The sequence below is a fragment of the Mercenaria mercenaria genome, chromosome 14 (assembly GCF_021730395.1).
Source record: "Mercenaria mercenaria strain notata chromosome 14, MADL_Memer_1, whole genome shotgun sequence".
NCBI classification, from domain to species: domain Eukaryota; kingdom Metazoa; phylum Mollusca; class Bivalvia; order Venerida; family Veneridae; genus Mercenaria; species Mercenaria mercenaria.
In genome coordinates this window covers 75,625,232-75,647,128 of record NC_069374.1, presented here as the reverse complement: position 1 = coordinate 75,647,128, position 21,897 = coordinate 75,625,232, and the positions used below count along the sequence as shown (strand labels likewise).

The 21,897-nt window shown below is 32.8% G+C and overlaps 1 protein-coding gene across 4 annotated transcripts; it reads right to left on the bottom strand.

The window, feature by feature from the left end:
• Positions 1 to 619: 619 nt before the first annotated feature.
• On the bottom strand, positions 620 to 19,962 carry LOC123527738 (uncharacterized). 4 transcript variants are annotated; one of them, XM_053523942.1, is made up of 6 exons: positions 19,854 to 19,962; positions 8,643 to 8,717; positions 8,081 to 8,416; positions 7,364 to 7,488; positions 6,849 to 7,074; positions 620 to 4,682 (listed from the first exon to the last, which is right to left on the bottom strand). In XM_053523942.1, the coding sequence occupies exons 2-6, from the start codon at positions 8,710 to 8,712 to the stop codon at positions 4,537 to 4,539; spliced, it is 903 nt and encodes a 300-aa protein (XP_053379917.1). In that variant the 5' UTR covers positions 8,713 to 8,717; positions 19,854 to 19,962; the 3' UTR covers positions 620 to 4,536. The 4 variants fall into 4 exon arrangements, with proteins under 4 accessions (XP_053379917.1, XP_053379918.1, XP_045163324.2 ...); XM_053523943.1 differs by lacking the exon at positions 19,854 to 19,962 and adding an exon at positions 19,765 to 19,825; XM_045307389.2 differs by lacking the exon at positions 19,854 to 19,962 and adding an exon at positions 10,746 to 10,895.
• Between the last annotated feature and the right edge of the window lie 1,935 nt (positions 19,963 to 21,897).

The following is a 21,897-nucleotide window of genomic DNA, read 5'->3' as shown; positions in this document are numbered from 1 at the left end:
CTTCAAAAATATTAAGTTACTCAATGAAAATGCTTGATGGTCTTGTATACATTAGGTCAGGCCTTACACAATATATACAGAATTCAATGCATAATGGGCCTCCGTGACCTAGTGGTTAATGTCACTGACTTTAAAAGCACTTGTACCTCACCGCTATGGGTTCGAAACATCGCTTTTGACGTAGAAAAAACGTTCAGGTGAAAACGTTTGCCATCTGGCTTACGGAAGGTCGGAGTTTCTGAAAGTCATTGCCAGGGAATGGGTTGGGGTCATGGGTTTGCCTCCATTATTTAAAGCTAGAAAGTCACCGTATGATCTATAATTGTGTAGTTGTGACGTTAAAATATGAAAAAGCATCTTCAGATAAAGTCTTATCCACAATGCTAAGACACTTATCTTTTTGTTATATTCTGTTTAAAAGGAAACACATTAGAGATGTCATGCATACCGTTGAAATAATTTAGAAAACAAATATTACCTATAATTCTGAAAAGAGACGTACCTGCCTCTATGCATATAGCATACAGTATAATGCACTTGAAAGTTTTTGCAAAAACTAAAACCATAGTGACTGTTCTAAAATATTTTCATATTTACAGTCTTATTCCATAAGCAAATCTTACAAATTCGACACTTTATTTCCTTGTTATGACGTTGGTTAACTGATTTGTGTATACAATATAACGTCCGTGTTTGTATAATTTTAAGTTTTATTACTATTAATCAAAGTGTAATAAAATAGCCTTTACATTCACGTTTCTAAAGATAAGCGAAACGTAATTATATTCAAAGTTAATACCTTTTTTTCCTTCTGTTTTGTTGAACCAGGCTGATTGAAAAATTTGATAAAAATCATTATATTCACCTTGGTGGCTTTTATGTGTTAAAGAAAAATGCTACTAGTTACGATAATAATAATGAACAAATAGAATAGCAAGTATGTTAGGAATCACAGTCTTATATTTATCATAACAATAATACAAAGTATAGTAAATATGTTAGGAATCACAGTCTAATATTTATCATAACAATAATATAGAACGTAAAGTATGTTAGGAATCACAGTCTAATATTTATCATAAAAATAATATACAAAGTATAGTAAATATGTTAGGAATCACAGTCTAATATTTATCATAAAAATAATATACAAAGTATAGTAAATATGTTAGGAATCACAGTCTAATATTTATCATAAAAATAATATACAAAGTATAGTAAGTATGTTAGGAATCACAGTCTTATATTTATCATAAAAATAATATACAAAGTATAGTAAGTATGTTAGGAATCACAGTCTCATATTTATCATAAACAAATAATATACACAGTGCAGTTCAGGGCCGTATTTCAATGTTACTATTAAATAAATGGACCTGTAATGAATATCGGCAATATCCGTGCGATATCGTTTTCTCCGTAACTTACTTCGGCTTTGTCCGTCTCCTTGCTCGATCGAGTTATATTAGCAGCCGAAGACTGCCGAAATATCATCGGGATATTACGTTATGTCACGTAAGTTGCCGAATATCATTACGGGTACATTACATAAATCACATTTTATGATTTTTTTAAGAAATAAACATTATTATGCAATGCACAGATTATGATCAGTACTACTACAGTAACTATGGGATCATGCAGTAAGGAAATAAATTTTAGTATGTGTAAATAACTTTATAGCGACCAACCCACACAATGTCATAAATTTATATGAAACTTGGTAATTACGATCTACATACAATTATAACCTTGGCTCCTGTCCATATGTTAGTTTTTTTCATATTTGTTACATATAAATTTTCTTCGTTGATAGTGGAAGTAACTCCAGCATGTTGTTTCTGTATTGACAATTTTTATCGCCTCTGACTCTGAACATAGAACGGTTTAACAATCAGATAAAACGTGTTAGTTTAGAGGTTTACAACTTGGATATACGAGGGTTGTTCAAAAATATCGTAGACTTTTGCTGTCAAATGTTGCTTACTGTGTCGATAATAATGTGAAATATGTCGTTGTAATTCGGAATCTCTCTGTTATTTGGTCATACATATTTTGTAACATTTTTGCTGATAGGCAAAGCGCGTCGAAGGTTTTTATTACCATAGCTACGCATAACCGGCGCAGTCGCTTTTTGATATGTCGCGATCTGAATTCGATCGCTAATGTTCGCAGCTAAAAGTACACTTTTTGCCCAAAAATACGCCAAAGTGCAGCAACACGTCAGGGCGACATGTACTTAGAGTATGGTGTCATTCCGACATGGGAGACGGAAGAAAACAACGTTTGAACTAAGTGAGTATTACTGTTTATGATGCATGCAATGTCGTCATCGACTAACATGGATGATCAAACAGTTGCTTAGTTATGGCGAACAGCAACTGCAAATCATAATTCAATAAAGCAGACGCAACAACAATGTTCAGTCATCTCTTTCTTTACCTTAAAGTGGTATAAACGATTTTCAAATGGCCCAGAATTGCTTAAAAACAGCGGAGATTGAGGGAGAAAACGGAAAAACTGCGAATGGACGTTAACGCCAATGTATGACGCCGTAGATAAAGACCAAGTACTCACGTTGAATACCCTGCCTGAGATGCGTGTCGAAAGTGTTCATACATATTTAGTATTCTAACCAAACAACTTGATTTGAGTTAAGTTTTGCTATGAAAATTTATAAAAAAAATTTATAAATATGAATTAATGCAAACTTAATGAAAACATCACAATGAAGGCACGACGTCGTTAGCGTCGTTGAAATATGATCGCCGTGCGCCGGGTCCGTGTAAGTGACTGTTTTCAAGGAAGTGTAACTCCTGAATGCATGATCATAATGGCGTCAAATTTGCAGTGCAGTTAGTAGAAAGACTGCAAATTATGATGGTATATTTCTTGTTCTGCTTCATTAAAGTATATAAAAGCAAGAGAAAAAGTCTACATTATTTTTGAAGAGCCCTCGTAAAAGGTTTGCAGTATTTTTGAAAAGAAAAAATAAACGTGCAACTAGGTAGCAAGGTTACAGGACGAAAATCAAGTACAACGTTTTTAAACAATTATACTATCTAGAATAATGGATTGTGATATAAAAGTTGAATAATATATGCTTGAAACAATGTTTAAAAATAATATTATATTCAGTATTTACTGATCCTTGTTTTGTAGTTTTGCTAAAGTTTAAAAAGTACACTTAAGTCGGAATAATTTCCATAACTTGTTGAAATAAAATTCTCAGTTATATAAAATGTATCCAATATCCTTTTAACTGAATTTTCTTCTGTTTTAATCCTTAGATCAGAAAAGCGTTGAAACTAAAACATCTCAACTTTTATAGACCCATGATATGTATATATAAATGCTTGACATTCTTGTTTATTTCTGAAAGATATATGCATGGAACAAACGAAAAAGCTCTGGAATGTTCTATAGTTTGCATTAGAATAAGACAAACGAAAAGAGACGACCATAACTGGCAAATAAGTGCCATTCATTCATATATATATATATATATATATATATATATATATATATATATATATATATATATATATATATATATATATATATATATATTCATCAAGAGTCTGAGGAAGTTGATCTGTTGTAAATACAGTGTAACCTCTGCAGAGCAACCCTTTGGGAGAAGCAGATATTGACCTCTCTTGAGAGGTTGTTGCTCTATAGAGGTTTTATTGATAATAAATTGAGGTTTTGCTGTAGAGAGAGCCGCTCGAGAGAGGTTATACTGGTAAATATAAGGTTTTTATGAAAAATGACTGTGCAGAATTTAAGTCACATAAAAATCAAAGCCATAACACTAAAACTTGGTAAGAAAAAATAAGTGACTATGCCACTCGTGAAAATATTGCATATGGTGTTCACTCTGTAAACTATATAACGATCTTATACTAAAACAAACAAATATCTTCTATACTTTTGAGTAACGTAACCGTAAATTAAAACAGCATTTGTTCAGTTCTCTTTTAAGATGATTTAACAGAAAAAGTATTCATACACTACATAAAATAAGAGGAGATTATTTGGAAACATAGAATGTGGAACAATTTTCAAAACCATTACATGACAAATGTTTTCCAGTTTTCAATAACTCATAGGTTAATAGTATTCTATATAGTACATATCACAACGGGAAAATACAAGAAAAACAACAGAAAAGGAAAGGAAATCATAACATCATAAAAATGTAATAAATAAAAGGGAAAGAAATCAAATCATTAGATAAGAAACAAATAAAACGAAAACGTGTGCTCTTCAGTCTCGATTGCATTATGTTCACATAAGGTCTTTTGCACAGTTTTAAGCTTATTGAAACATTTGATCATATTGATAGATATGATAAACAATACAGTCGATGTAGAAATAGAATATTTCTCTAGTTTGCTTTTCTCTTTCTTGTTTGCTTGTAAGATCATTCCAACATATCTCAGTGGAAAGAATATTCTGTCAATGCATCTTTAGCTATAACACACAATAATACTGTAGTTCTAACTCTCAACCGTCATATCATGTCACGTAACATTATAGCAAATAGAATGTCAGGAACAGAGACAGCATCTTGGCACCTAGATTCAATCCAGTCTTGCCAGCTCGGTTGGCATGCACAGAATAAGCAGAACTGCTTACAGGGACTGGGGTAACAGAACTTGCTTCGGTTTCGATTTTTCCTAAAATTGAAACAATAATGGTATATCTACTGCCGGCAACAGAGTTTAAATAGAAGTATTACAAAACCTTAAAAACACTTTAAAGTACTCTTCAGCAATAAAACCTTTAAAATGATATTAGAGTCAAGAAGTTTTGAATGTCGGTGGTTGTTCAGCTATCTGAAACTAATGCGTTTAAATTCTCTGTATAAAAATCCATTTATAGAAGGATTGATCCAAAATTAACCGGAGTACGTCCATATCTTTTTTAATATTCAATATAATTTCATTTTGTTTGCAAACAAGTAACTTCATAGTCTGTTTAATTAATATTATACCTAAAACTATGTTCTCAACCTTATTATGCTACCAAGAAGGTTACTAATAGAACCATTCGATTTGAAAGTGGGGTCCGAGCATTTTTACAATTAATGTAATGTTGACTGAATAGAGCAAATAACGGGGACGTTATTTTGGCACCCAACAGCATGTCAGCAGAGTGACGTTTGAGTGTTATTCACAAGTCTGTTTCTAAATTACACACATCAAAAGACATCTGGTTGCTTTATTTCCACGGCGTCATCGGAACAAGTGCGTGCGATCATTAAGTCTTGTTGTCAACAACAAAAACATGCGAAATGCTCCAACATATATGTACAGGGAAGAAAATATCCAGAACTCATGTTTTGGAGTGGCATCAGATGTTCCGTGAAGGCAGGAGCTCACTTAATGATGTTAAGGGCACAGATCGGAAATCTACGGCGGATACGACATTAGTGACATCAGTCAAAGGTATTGTTGATAGTGAGATGAAGGTGACACTACGTGACATATGCGATGTGATAGACTACGGTGACGGGACAGTTCAACGTGTTATCACTAACAAAATGAACATGAGAAAGATTAGTGTGAGATGAATCACTGTCTTTAGAAAATTCCTATATTTGTATCATCGCATGGGCGCCATTTGCTTGACCACTGACAGGAGGTGGATATATTTGTATGATCCCGAAACTAAAGAACAGTCGCGACAGCAAAAATCTCCGAAGACATCCAGAGTCTGCAAAACAAGCGGACAGCAATATGATATTCATCTTCTTTGCCGACCAAAAGGGCATGATTTTACAGCATCTCGTTAAAATGAGACAGACTGTTTGCGTACTTCGCGTGCTATGGAAATGTAAGTTTGAGTTACCTATTATCAACTGAATACACACACACACACACACACACACACACACACACGCACATACACACTGATGAGCCATTCACGGCGAAACTAGTTTGTGACTTTTATATTAAAATTTAAGAAAAACTAAGGGAGCGTGTGAAGTCATTTTATAATTTTACGATATATATATATATAAAGGTTTCTGCAAATATACCTCACACGAGCGTTACTGAAGAAGAGGCTCGAGGTCGGAGATATAATATTGAAGCTGTTCTTCGCCATCAGGATAACGCACACAAGGCACAGGCCACTTTGCTAGAAATAAGACTTCTCGGAGTCCAGCTCATTGAGCACCCTGCTTATTCACCGGGTCTTTTCCCAATGGATTTTTGAGTGTTCCCCCTTGACAAGTTGGCTCTAAAGGACTTCAGGTTTGATTTCTTTCTGGCGTTGTCCCGCGTTGTACACGGTATAGTCTCTAGTTTAGAGTTTACTGTCATTCTCCATCAGTGGATTGCTTGACATGAGAAGGGCATTTCTTGAAAGTGCAATCACTTGGGAAAGCGACAGTCTCAAGGACGTGTTGAACTGTTATTACACGACGTTGCCGATGCTATATACTGTTCTGCAACGTGCCCTCCGTACCTGATACTAGTTTTGTGTTTATGTAAATATTTTGAATGTTTGGCAAATTATTGTCATGAAATTTTCAAGAACTGTGCAATACCTATTGAACAACTAAATATATAAATTCTACGAGTGTTCTATTTCTTAAAAGAACGTTGCAGGCCATGTCCGGTTAATTCTGGATCACTCCTCGTATAGTTGGCTGTGAAGTTATATACAACGACATAAATAGTGATATGATAAAACATGAATTCGCAAATACATTTGAACACATATACAAGTCTATAGGTTTTAAGGTACTGTTAAACTTGCTGCCAGACACCTACACCAAACAAACAATGTTTTGTAAGATGATTTATACCAGTATTAAATAATCTTCTTTCACTTACGTTTCAGTTTAAAAGGTTTGTCTGCTCGAACTATGATATCTGTTGTATCAGGATGTTTCACAAGAACCTGGAAATAATATTCCTCACCGTCAGGATCTTCTTTTATGTTGAGAGTACTTGTTACCCGGACAACGCCTTTTCCGCCACAAGGTCCGGTTGTACAGCCGTACTCGTCAGTTGCTTGACTGGACAGGCTTTCCATGTATAGTAATGGGTTGTCTCCGTCCTGTATAGAGTAAACATACCTGCTACTAGGTATAGAAAAAACATAGATACAGTCGACGTTTGCCTGTCAGTGGCTTAAAGCCAAACTAGATGTTAAATCAGTTCGGTGTTATGACGGAGTCCAAATTAATCGTATATGCACGAAACCTCAACATATAAGTTATTTTTATAATCATTCATCTTTTTTAATTCTTGTCATAATTTTCAAACTAAAGTAATCGTGAAGAATATTTCTATTTGACTTGTTATTCTTGAGATACATTTTTTAAAAGTATTCTAACAATCCTAACCTTGAAATAATACCATTCAAACGTTACACTTGAACTCGGATGAAGACATCCTGTCCTCGCTTTTATTTCAGTAAAGGACGAACTTTTCGAAGACGTCACAGTAGTAGCACTGTTATCAGGTATAACTATAAAAAAGAACTTACACCAAAAATATATTTATGTTTTCAACAATTACTTTAAGACAATATCGGTATATGTTTTATTTTAACCCTTCTCTCTATCTGTCCGTCTCTCTCTCTCTCTCTCTCTCTCTCTCCACGTTTTCAAACGGATGATGACAATTCTTTACACGATCTCATGCGTGCAAAACATCAACCGCTTAAAATACTACCTATCTCCTAAATGTAACAAAACATTCTTTGTTCCGACGTGTTACAAATAGTAATGAACTCAAAAGAGTCAAGATTGCAATAGAATTGTGTTCTGCATTTAAACATCTACAAGAAAAGAAACAGTGCAAAGGTGTTGGAGTTGTTTTCCTCTACCATATTTCACTTTGTGAAATAGAATTAATATACCCGTCTATAGTATGTGCAAATTATAACTGTTACAACATCAGTGTATAATTATTGATATCTATTGTACATTTCTTTTTGTTTTGAAATTTTTATTTTCATTTCGAGTCATGCACTTTCATTTCTAATTTGTAACCGCGTATTTAAGAAATTAATTCTGTTCACAATGAGCTATTCATTTCTGTCTGTGTTGCCTACTCACCTTTTACCAATGCATTGATATAAGCAAAATCAGATCCGTCATCACACTTGAATGTTCTCCCATTGATAGCAAATGTCACTGGATCCAATGTAATATTGAATATCCCCTTGCTTGTATCAAAGGAAAACCCATAGTTTCCCACTTCCGTTATGAAAGTCTTGCATGAATCATATGTGCATTCAGCAGCTGCTTTTTTGTCTATCTCCAATGTCATTGCAACTGAATATGGTTGAACCTTACACATCAACACGACCTTGCTGTTACATCTCATGCTTCCTTTGTCAGCAAAGTCACTTAACATAGTAAGAGTCACACTTCCCTCTGCACATGCTAAAACTGGGGAAACAGAAGTTACATTGATGAAATGCCGAACGCGAAAACTAATTTTTACAGATGTAATTTCCATGAGTTTTACTTAAAGCTTGCTAGATCAATATGAAAAAAAAGAAAAAGAAATAATTAAGATAAACATTGAAATGTTGCACTACCTATCATAGCAGTATTTCGACATAAACTAAACTGATTGTTTCACTTTTCATATTTGGTAAACATTGGTACTTACCGAACAAAGTACCCAAAAGTACAGGTACTAGACCTACTACATTTTTTTGATTTCCTATGTTGGGCGTCATACTTCCTGCAATGTTAAAACAATTCTAAATTGTGTTCATGTGTTGAAAAGTAAATAGGACTAACTGCATGTAATGGCAAAAATATCCTTTCCAAATATCTAAAATGGTATGTCAGTTATGTTTGAATTATTGGCAAAATAATTAGATTTATTTTGAAAGAAATACAATATAAGCTTAACATATCTCCTGGCGCTACTTCTCCTGCAGGATAATTTAAACGACAGCATGTTTATATTAGTATTCGATTGTTACGGTTGGTTGTCATGCATCGTTGAAGTCAAAAAGGTTGTCAATGATAGACGTTAAGTGCATACTGTAATGCTATACACAAATAATGTCTATATTGAAACGTTTTAATTAAGAAAAATCATAATGATGAAACATGTTATCGTTTGTGTTATCGTGAGGGATTTATACACTTAGATATATGCCGATATCTTTACAATGACAATATTTAGACATTCTGAGATAATGATACCACGTCGAAATTATAGGAAAATCGTAAACTTTTATAAAGAAATTTAAGTCTCAAAGAGTTATTCAACAGTTATTTACTTTGTGACGTTACGAGTTTACGTGTGACGCTACCCATTGCACGTGTCATTGCACCGAGAAAAAACCTGGTCGACATTGCCAAAAATAGTTTAAAATACATGAAATCAAAACTCCGATTTCGTTTCTCATGTGATGTTAAATATATTGCATTCCTGAACAAAAGATTAAGCTAAACCAAACAGATATCCTTTATGTGTTTTGTGACGTTTTACGAATGAGGTATATTTGTGAAATTACTAACTTATAAGATGGCTTAAATATATTACATTGGATTATTTATGTATTTTAGAGTTACATATGTAAAATAGATTGTTAAATGTATAAAGCTTTTTATATTATAAAGGATATTTAGGTTAATCTACATCGCACCCGACAAACAAATAAGGAATAAGAAGTTCCGATATTTTCACATTTAATAAATTGATATTACCATTTATTGCGTATTTACTTCCTGGGATTTTCATAACAAAACAAATTACTTATTTAAACGTTGAATTTCCTAACCTGTTTAACTTGTAGATAAAAATGCACTTAGTTTTACGAATATTCCTAGTGTGTTTACGATGTCTACGTAAGTTCCTATTATTAGCACAGATTTATAACAACCCGATTCTTAGATAGGTTTGATTTGAGTGTGTCGCGATGTCCAGTAATTAAGTGATAACACTGTTAAGATTGTTCTGCTCGATTGGATTAAACCTTTTCAGAACAGTGTAGAATTTAGTTAAAACCTGAATCTTTGAAACTTTAAAATTTACAAAGACAATTCGGCAGATAGGGTCGTGTGCTGCTTCTAGTAGATACAAAATCACTTCACCCAAGTTGCCATAATGGGAGTCAGTGAGAAGTTGACATTTTCAGATTTTTTAAAAAAAATGTAGACTTGAATGAAAGTGTTGTAAAGGAACACATTGTCTTTTATGTAGGAAAGTAAAATGTATAAACCCGTGCTCTTAGTTTGAGCTATTCGTCAATAACTTAATAAATAAGTTACATTATTGTGCATATCTATTTGTCAAAGTATTGCCCCACTCTGAAGCATTTTCACAGAAACAACATAGCTGAATGCTTCCAAACTCACCAGAAGTTTTTGGCATCATAACACAATTTAGCACAGGCGGTTTTAAAGCACTTACATTTTGGCATTCCTTTTTCACATTTCATATGTAACACATTTGAGCAGGTTCTGTCCTTTTCTTTCCTTTGTAAATAGCTACCGTACCAAAAATGTGTTGTCTCATACCAGTTAGCTTTCGTTTTGATATGTCAATTGTTTGTAATAAAGAAGAACAGGCTAAGACGTTTTTCATGTATAATGATCTATATTTTACCATTTATTGCGTATTTACTCCCTCCCTAATGAAACAAAAAGTGGAATTTCCATCGAATTTTAACAAATTATTTAAGCGCTTTATTTTCTGTTTTCATCCATTCCTATATATAGTAAGTTAATCAAAAATCTAGTTTCTTTTACTTACCTTAGCTGTGTTTGCTATAACTCCACTCAAATACAAATCATAATTAATTTCATTTTAAATCACATATTGCAAATGTTTATAAATAGGTGCTCATAGATCAATATACTAATCGATTAAACTATGGATTTGTTTGATTTGTACTGATATCAAATTCTTATTAATATTCAAGTAAGGGATTGTCATGTCAGTCTGTTTTGGCGAAAATGACTTATCAAGGGTAGAAAACTCTTTTTCAATGCCGTTGACCTATAATGTTTAATGCACATTTTTTAGAGTAATGTCCTTCAATATTCAAGTTTGAAGAAGTTCTATTGCTGGGGAAAATTTCGTCCCGAATTCTAGCGTTCGCATTTAAATTTATGTGTATGGTTGTTATCTAGATACGTGATATTTGTCATTTTAACATTTATACAATTTATCGATGCTTGTTCAACAGATCAACAATTGAAGTTTGTGCGAATCGGGGATAATCACTTGAAAATACAGAGTTTTTGGTCCCCCAAAAGTAAAGAAGATACAAATACCTCTCAAATTAATGTGCTACATTTGCAAAACGGCTGCATTTTTTATGTTCATTACCTCCTACGATGTTTATATAATCAGCTGTCTACAGTCCGTGTCTGATAACTTCGGAGTGACGTCACGTTTGTTTATGTTTTCTGGACTTATAAAACTAACACTCGGAAATTTCGTGCAGGTTAAATTCCTCTCTAGTATATTGCCAGTATTAGTGTATTCAACATATCAGAGGCGTCCATGTTTGTTGTTGCAAAGAAAAACATTGTTCAGTATATGCATACTACAAAATATTCTGAAGGTTATTTCAAGCAAAATCATTTTTCCATATTTCGTCATTCTATACCATAGTGCTGTATCACTGCATTTTGAATATTTTCAATTGTCTTTGAAAAAATGTATTTAAAACATTAATAAAAAAAAAAGATTTAAAAAAGTATAAATCACAACGGGATTCGAACCGACGCGACAATGGAAATAAAAAGAATTGCATATGTAAGGCTGACGCTCTACGGCCGGTACTAATCTTCAACTTCAAAGTACGCGTTCCATTTAGTAGTATAATATAAAAGTGTACACTTAAATAATGATAATTATCGATGACCCCCTTGACTTGGAATCGTCCAAATAGTCACTCCGAAGTTATCAGACACGGACTGTACTAGTAATGCAATTATCTCTTTATTTTATTTATTTATTTATTTATTTATTTATCTTTTTTGGTTGGATTTCACGTCGCACCAACACATGATAGGTCATATGGTGACTGTCCAGCTTTAATGCTGGAGGAAGACCCCAGGTGCACCTCCGTACATTATTTCATCACGAGCGGGCACCTCGGTAGAACCACCGACCTTCCGTAAGCCAGCTGGAAGGCTTCCTCACATGAAAAATTCAACGCCCCGAGTGGGGCTCGAACACTCATGAGGGGCAAGTAATTTGAAGTCAGCGACCATAACCACTCGGCCACGGAGGCAATTATCTATGTCAACAGTAATAAATACTGCAAAGCCGAGATATTTTAACAAAGTTTTATGTATGAAGTATTTGTCAAATTTAGAGACCACATAAATCATAACACCGGTACATTATCTGAGTGATAAAGAAAAACTCACAAGGATCTGACTCCAGTACGTTGTAAATGCTGTTTAAACAAGCTTAGATCATGGCACCAGACCAGAAAGAAGATGCCTCTGTACATGTTGTACCATACCCCTAGGTATTCTATAAAAAACATGGTCATGAACGGGAAAGTGAACTGACCCATTTCAATCGTATATTTCTCACCTGAAACGAGCAGGTCGGTGAATGGGTACCTAGCATATTGAACAAGCGGTAATTTATCTTCCATAGTGCACCAGTCACTTTGTCTCAATATTTCATATTGCAGAGAAACTACACATATTTTAACGTTACAGAAAAAACTTGCGTGAACTCACCTAATGAACATCAGGTCTAGAGGTCACAGTAGTGCGCACATGTTTGGCGAAACGTAAACAAACAAAAAAAAACAGAATTCAAAATATTCACAAATTTACAATAAAACTCGAAATGATGAACGAAATTCATCTTATTTTTGATTTTGAATTTCAAGTCATTCATTGGTATACATCTGTACTGTTTATTTATTTCATACTGCACACTTACGCTGCATATATAGTGGACGCAACTTGACCCCGATGGTTGACCTTTGTATTATAATACATAATGAGGCACAACCTGTTATTGAAAAGGAGTGTATGTAAAACACGAGCTGCATGAGAAAGTGGAAATATAAATTTGTGCAATTATAAATTAGTGTATTGGAAAGTTTTAACTGATCAAATGCAATTATACATACTTTGATACTGCACTGGATACAAACATATTCCATATAAATATACATGGCTACCCTCATCACCCTTTATTTCTACAATGAAATATTCGATATGAATAATCAGCCGAAGGTCAACCATCGCGGTCAAGTTGCGACTACTATACACATCTTAGCGTACACGTGTAGTTAAACAATGACTGACATACATTTTACACATCAGCCAATGTTTATTTTAATCTAGACCGGAACATCACCAGGGAAGTTCAACCAAGTTTTTTTTGTGTAACGTTGAAAAAACTATAAACTATGCTTTGTTTCTGTAAGATGAGAAATAATGAAGAAATGTTACCGGTACAATGGAAGATAAATTACCATTTGTTCAATATCCATAGTACACATTTACCGAACTGCGCGTTTTAAGTACGAAAAACGCGATTGAAATGGGTAAGTATATTTCCCGTTCATGACCATGGTTCTTATAGAATTCCTAGGGGTAGGGTATAACACGTACAGTGGCATTGTCTTTCTGGTCTGGTGCCAGTGGATCATAGCTAACTCGTGCAAATATCTTGACACGGAATTTGCATGCTATTTTCGCGCGGTTTTTGTTCAGCGATCGCCATGTGTAGAAATTCATGTTACAAAAATGTTTCAACAAAGCATAGGCTACGAAATGTGTTGTACATGTCCGAAATATTTGTAGTTCACGACAATTCTAATAAATTGATAATCCTGCGGCTGCACAAAATATGGAGATTGTGAGACATCAACTAAACAGTCACATGGAAAACAACAACAAAACAATATTCCTATGCACAAAAAAAAAATTAATAAAATTTAGATGTTCATGTTGCGGACAGATATATCCTGTAGAAAAAATGTCACCAGAATCTGCAACCTGAAGCACATTATTTTAATACTTATAGTTCTACAGAACCGTCTATGATTTGCTGTATTTTAATAAGCGTCTTACCTTTGTAAAGTATTAATTTTAGAATTATACAAACAAAAAAATTGTAACATAAAAACGAAAGTTTCTGTTTGTCGAGGCCTATATAAAGTGATACCATTGACGGTCTCCTATATGTGTAAAGTATGAAATCTCAAAGTGTCAGCGCGTTACACATACAAAAGGTAATTTTTACAATACATATGCTCATTAAGCAAAAGGAGAATTTTTCCTGCCACTGACATTCCTATCTTTCAACTATAAGTAAGAATATGGCATACAATTATCTGCACATGATATTTCCTTCAACTTTCAGGTTCGTAGAAAAACGATGTTTTAGGAAATTTTGTTAGATGATCAGTTTTGTACATTCAATGATATATCATACCGTAAGTATATTGCGGTAGCACTTAATGTGGTATATTTTGGGAACAAAGAGCGAAAATGATAGGTTATTGAACTGACAGTGCTGATGAAATAGGAACAATAACAGTAATCTACAGATGAGTTCTCAAGGTGTCAGAAAATACAATATGTTATGTATTGAATGAATTCCGATATCTTTATAACTTATCATTCATGTAGCCTACTAATCGTTAATGGAAACTTGAGAAAAAGAAATTTTATTGCCGGGGCTGTGACAAAAATGAAGATTTTTATTGACTAGAAAGCTTTCAAATGCATAACGACATTATTCATTGTTACATATAAGATTATTTCATACTTTATTCATGTAACTGACCAACACAAAGTAAGACATTTCCCTATTCGATGGCACACTAACGCTGTATTTATTATGGGTGCAAGTACATTGATTTTAGTTTTGACAGTGGCATACATATGCTTTACTGGTATTAATAACATTGAAATACTTATTTTTTTATGGGAAACACAAATATATCATAATCATGAAAATACTTAGGACATAAAAGTTTAGACAAAACAAAAACAATATCAAATGCATTTAAAATACCTATGACTGATTCATTTTAAATACTATTCCTTGATCAGAATGATTTTTACACGAGCATTACTACATGGAAGTGTTATATACGTCTGCATTTGGTAGAAAATACTAATATACTATGAATTGCGGTAAATTCAGCTGTTTCTTCAGTTTTCATTCTCCTACCTTTGTAATAATACTATATATACATTTTCGTGATTGAAACTCTAGTAAGTATTGCTTGCAATTAAATCATGTTCAGTTTCAAAAAAGAAAATCGTTACAAAATTGGGAAAATTGTTTTCCCAGTGTGGGATCCGAACCTATGACCCTCACAAATTCTGAAAGATTAACTGTGTAAAGTAAACGTACTAGTGAAGCCTGGTTTTCTAAAAATAAGATAGAAACAAAAACTTTTTATACGAAAATATATTGGTAACTGTGTTTCTTTAATTCTTTGTTAATATTAATTGCGATTTTCTAAGGCAAGAAATAACGATTTTCATGCAAAAATCAGGGACTGTGTATCATTGCGGAGGTTGAATAGACGATTCTCCGATATTTGATTCTTGTTTCCACATATCAAACCTGAAATTTTATTTTGCAAATATGCGCAAAAGTCTTTTTCTAAGAAAATCCAGTTTTCTTTAGCCTGTTATCAGATAAAAATAAATGCTTTTTCATTGTTATTCTTCCTGATTTAATGTTATGTGCTATCTTATTCAAATAATTACCTGGATAACTCTATTGTTTTCGTCTTAATTTTAACACATTTGCCTTCACTCTCAGCAAGGGTCATGGGTTCATGTTATTTTTTGTTGTACTCGAATATACATGATTTCCTTAATCCGAATGATTTTTATAGGAACCACTAATATGTTTTGACTGTTAATACTGTCTTCGGAACGAGTTGAATACAACTGCAAATGGTAGCATGTTGGTCTACAATATTGTGTCTGTAAATCAGTTCTTTTATTTAGACAGAATTGAATGAAAAATTGTCTGCTTAGCACAGCTTTATGAATGCCTAATGGAAAATTATAGTTAAAACATGAAGAAAGAACTGCAATATACAATATTATTTGATATCGAAGTTCAACAATTTTTGTAAGCAATGCAAAGTGACTGAAACATGAAATTGATACAAACAGATACTGTTTTGTGCTCTATTAATGTAAACATCTGACATAAAACAATTTTGATTGAATGTCGAAGGATTGACGTACTACGTGTACTTAAAAACAGAATATAGAATTTCCTCTATTGACTGACCGTCTCTGTGTTCGGGTGGTTAGAGTCGCTGACTTAAAATCACTGTAATCTTTCACTGATTAAGGGGCATGGGATCGATCCCTGCAACCGACCGTATCACTTCATGTAGGGAAGATGACAGTTTCTTACGGAGGATGGGTACTAGTAGTGGATCTTTCAGGAAAGATTGTTGGGTAAACTGCCCGCTTGACATAACTGAAATACTGTTTAAAAATGGCGTTAAACCAATCAAATCAATTTAAATCCATCGACTGACTTACTCATATATATGTTATGTAACAGATGCTTCCGCATACACCATTTTAATAGCTAGTTACTCGATTCAACTATACATACGCACCCGTTTAGTTATACACTTGTACCTCATTTAGTCTTTACACTAGATGACCCTAACGGTTAATTTGATTTTCAGGTCAGTAGGTCAAAGGTCAAGATCACAGTGACCAGGAACAGTTAAAACGTTTCTGGGTGATAACTCAAGAACACTTGGGTCTAGGATCATGGATATTGATAGGGATATTAATTATGACCAGCAGATGGCCCCTATTGTTCTCAGTAGGTCAAAGGCCAAAATCACATTGACCCAGAACAGTAGATCTGTTGTTTTTGCCAAGTAACTTCTTAGATCATATTTGATACAGAGGTTATTTATGACTGATAAATAACCCATTATTATTGATTTGAGGTCAGAATATCAAACATCAAGTACACAGTGACCAAATAAGTTCTGTTCTTTGTGCAAATACTGAATGCATCAATGGGACATTTCGTGTTCAATGAGCTCTTGTTTCAAAACGGTATTAAGTTGAATATGTTCCATTTCTCTGATTATGAGGTACTGGCAGTTAGTTCTACACAGATGAAAAGTTATGAAAAAAGTACAGGAGCATATTTATCTTGCAGGAGCATATTTATTATTTCTTAGGAGATGCTTCGAATCTGCATGAATAGGTTGTGGAACCATTTGAAAGGAATCCTTCAAAGAATTCACTTTCATGCTTGGAATCTTCATTTTTATTGAACAATTTTCTGTTAATACATACCAACAACCTTCTGTAATTGTATCCAAGTTGGAAAATTGTTCAGACGTCCAAACAAATCTGGGGTCTATATGCATTGGACAAATGTTCAGATGTCTAAACAATTAATATAAAAGCAAAGGCTTTTCATACATAAAAACTTTTCATAAATAATAAAATAAATAATACATATGAACAAGTAAAGTATTTTCATGAATTGTTTCGTCATCTTCTAACCTTGAAATGTAAGATAGAATGACAGGTTTTGTAATCGATAGAATTTTGATAATCAATATAAGTTCTTATTTAAGTGTAATCAATTTATTTATCAAACCCACTTGATTCTGTATGCATATACCAAGACCGAGATTAATTTGATATATGTATCATTTCAAGTTTTAAAGTGGCACTACATATAACTTTATTTTTCTTTGGAAGATATATGTTTTATGACATAATGTTCAACCAAAAGAAATACACGATTATTACATTCTACCTCATTTTATGGTCAATTTCTAAAACTAGTACAGTTATAAGTATGTCCATTATTTTTTATTAATCTAAATACAGTACAAATGCGTGGATATATTATGGCAACTAGAAGTCACTTTATTTGCAGATGAACAGCATATGCAATTTTATACAACGCAAATAAGGCCGTCTATTTTCATGTTTTATTACCTCACCCACTTGAGATTGCATGCAAAACCTAGTGTGGGTCTAAGTTTGATTTATTTGTGTTTTTTTTTTGCGATAAGGATTTTAAATGTTCTAAACTGCATGATCAATATATAAAACTAACATTTTGATCATTAAAAACTATTGAAAATATTACAGATTGTTTAAATATTTTGACCATTTCTATGGTGATAAATTGTTTGTTTAAAAAAAGGAAACATTTTTCAAAAAGTCGCTATGAAATACAAAACATTCATCAAATGTTTTACAATGCGTAATGAAACGCACAATTTAATCCCACAATGTTTAAAATCATTGACAAATATAATTTGGAAATTTTGGCAACTGCAACGTTTGGCAGCTATCATGGATGTCTCGGAGGGTAACTTGATTTGAGACCACCCCTGCACTTCATATAACCACTTTCATAGTCATTTTAAGAGGACCACCCTTGCTCACAGCGCCATCCACAGATGCTATACTATAGTTTTTATCCGACCTTATCGTCTTGTCTATATCCCGAAAATGTATGAGACATTTTTTCAGTGACAATATATCACACTAAAAACAAACAAATATCATTGATATTCGTTAACGAATTTTATTATGGAGGGATAAGAGATTCCACAAATATCGAATTTACGAATAAACACCATAGACTTGATAAACATACATATCATGAAATAGCAAGTGCACTGACGTGATAACATGACCTTCTCCTCACGAGACAGCAAATATAACGACCGTTCAAATAATTATATATATTTGTAATAATGAATTTGTGCATGTATGGTAATAATGAATTTGTGCATGTATGAAGATTTTCACACTAGTAATCGGAAGCTTTAAACGAGGTAATATGTATTGAATGGACATTTAGGTGTAGATGACTACTGTTCTCAAAAGATGTATTCGAGTAGCTTTAAAGGCACATCTGACATTTGTTCTACCAGACAGCTTTTTCAAAATTTTGCCAAATTGTCGCTTTTGAGGAATGAATTAAAAATAACCAACAAATTATTGGTGAGGTTGTTTGTTTAAAATTTATTGCATGCTGCTTTTTAGCAAACACAAAACTACAGATGATATTTAATGATACTACTTTTCAGTCTCGTTTTAAAATTTAGTCTTAACCTTCAATACGTTGCTAACATAATTTATCTAAACACTAAAGTACATTTGACAAGAAATAAAAACATTAAAAGGTCGAAACAATAACCTGAATATGATTTTATTCCATTGTTTTATGAAAAAATGCCCAATTTTACTTATAATTATTTTTTACCAATTCGATAGACAGAATTGTTCAAATTAAAGACCTTGTTCCATGTATAAAAAATATGATATGTTTCTGTGCTCGTTTGAAAGAAAATAGACTTTTAGTTAGAATTAAATCTAGAATTGCCAATGTAAAACGAAAAATGTGATCTGTTTTTCAACCTACTTATGTACGAAAACTATTTTTTTTATAATGCCTTCTAGTTAAAAATGAGAATTGATATATTATAAAGCATTCCATCTGAAAACAAATGACTGTTTCCTAAACAACAATGGCTGAAACAAAGTACCAGATGATCCCTTAAATAAATGGACATTTAAAAAATGGACACAAAGGTGTGGATTCTAACTTTGCTCAAAAGTAAATATATTTCATTGGATTATTTGCGTATGACATTTATAATATGATTGTCTGACGAATTTAGAAATACACCTCAGGAAAAAAATGTTAAATGTATAAAACTTTTTATTTTATAAAGGATCTAAATTACACCCAACATACACATAAGACTAATACGTTTTCAAACTTTATAAATTAGTATTACCGTTTATTGCGTATTTACTTCCTACTTTATGAAACAGAAACTAGATATTTCAACACAAAGCAAATTATTTGAAATTGAAATTAACTTACAGGTGTCAAAAGAATTAAAAGTTATATTCCGTTTTCAGTTGAACTTGTAGATACCTACGTCAATTATTATGCAATACATTTTAGTGTGTGAACTATTTCTACGTTTTAAGTTCCTATTATTAGCACATTGCAAAGATTTATAAATACCTGATCATAAATCAATATATTAATAGATAATATCTTAATGTATATGATATATTCAAAATACGAATCGTCATGCATCTCTGCCTATATTACATTCTAGAGGTAAAACTTGGGATATATTGTTACATAAAGTGTTCTTGAATGTAATTTAGGTTTATGTCTGGATACGTGATATTTGTCATTTTCACAATCGATATTTGTTTAACAGATCCGGCAAATCTAGTACTTGATTTAGATAAGATGATAAAAGCCATATTTAAGGTACCAAATCGCCTATACATCAATATACGTGTCAGTACTGATAGGTGTAAATATGTTTACGTTATAGTTGAGCACAGGTACACGAACAAATGAAATAATACATACACGAAGAATGAACACAGCAAAGCACAGTTGGACATAGGGAATCAGTGTGGACTATGACGCGAGCGGTCCAAGTTTGATTCCCGGGCACAACTTATCTCTATTAGGTTTCTCAGTGCTGAATAATTTACTGAGGAAGATAAATATGACACCTGTCGTGAGCTTGGCTGGAAATTAGTTATTCCATCCATTCCAGGTGGGAGCTTTCGTCGATGTCCCACATTAAAGAAGAAATTTTACATTTACCTTTCTTTCACCGTCCTTGAAACGTCGGAGGCAAATCAATTCTGTAACTTACAGGGGATTTTATACTGAACTACAAAATTGATCATGATTAATGAGTGAACATGTTTTTGAAATGAAATCATGTCTTTAAAGTAGTTCATTGAGAGGCACATTCAATACATATCACTGATATTGTTCACTTTTGTTTAATGAACAGATTATAATGCTGCGAACCGTTTTTCATAAATACATAAAGCACTATTACAATTAGCGAAGAAAATGTGAAGCCTAGTAGAGTATGTTTAGTGCAAAGAAGAAGTTTTCCATATCTGAGTGAATGGGGCTACATACTCAACAAAATATGAATGATATATATGTAAAGGTTTCTCATCTTTTTTTGCAGTAAATGATGTAGACAATACAAGATAAGCCTGTTACAAGCATAATTAAGATAGCTAACGTCTTTAAGTGAGAACAAATAATTTAAATTAATATTAGTGCTTAAAGTAGAAGGCTTTATCAGTGTAACCTTCGAGAAATAAGAGTCAACACAAACATTTGTTTATTTGTAAAACATAGGCAGATTTTACCAGATTTTAAACTGTCATATATAGTTTATTGTGTTAAGTTAACACAATAACTAGTACTTGTAATTTTTCTAGATATTAAACGATCTAATTCTTGTTGTTTTTGTAACATTCTACAAAAGTTTTTCCGACTAAGAATTTTTTTGATGTATGTAGTAAATGGACACATCTGTAGAGTCCGGAGGCCAAATTCAGAGCTATTTTTTATAGGTTATTTTTTCTCCCATATTTTGCTGTTTTAGAACATTTTAAACTTGAACTTTATAAAAACAAATAAGAGTATCTGGAGCTATGTATATATTATATAAGGCTAATGGACTGGAAATTCGCGTGTGTCCATTTGAAGTCTACTTTTGCAACCAATTGTTGCACCTTCGTCAAAAAGCATCTGTTCTGTTAAAGGTGTTACCCGATTTGCAAAAAGACTGGTATAAAAGAGTAGAAGGGTAAAATAATTGTGGCCTCTCGGAAAGGCTTTTTTTACAAAAAAAGAAATAAAGTTTTTCCAGTACCAGCGCGATTAATTTTTTTTATGTTACTAGGTCGCCCATAGAAACCATTGTACATAACAGCACGCGAGTTCCATGCCCTTAGTAACGGATGTTTACCCAATATACCTGTGGAATTTCTTCCAGTTGGCTATATATTAATGCTATAATGATTTGTTGAGAGAAAAAACAAAACAACAGAAATCAGGGGATTGCATTAAAGCCCTAAATCCTTTT

Excerpts from the sequence above, each read along its gene's own strand:
- LOC123527738 (XM_053523942.1), bottom strand. The coding sequence starts at position 8,712 with ATGACGCCCAACATAGGAAATCAAAAAAATGTAGTAGGTCTAGTACCT. Across the intron at positions 8,417-8,642 it reads ACTTTTGGGTACTTTGTTCG|TTTTAGCATGTGCAGAGGGA; the intron begins GTAAGTACCAAT and ends CTGTTTCCCCAG. Across the intron at positions 7,075-7,363 it reads TTGAATGGTATTATTTCAAG|GACGGAGACAACCCATTACT; the intron begins GTTAGGATTGTT and ends TACTCTATACAG.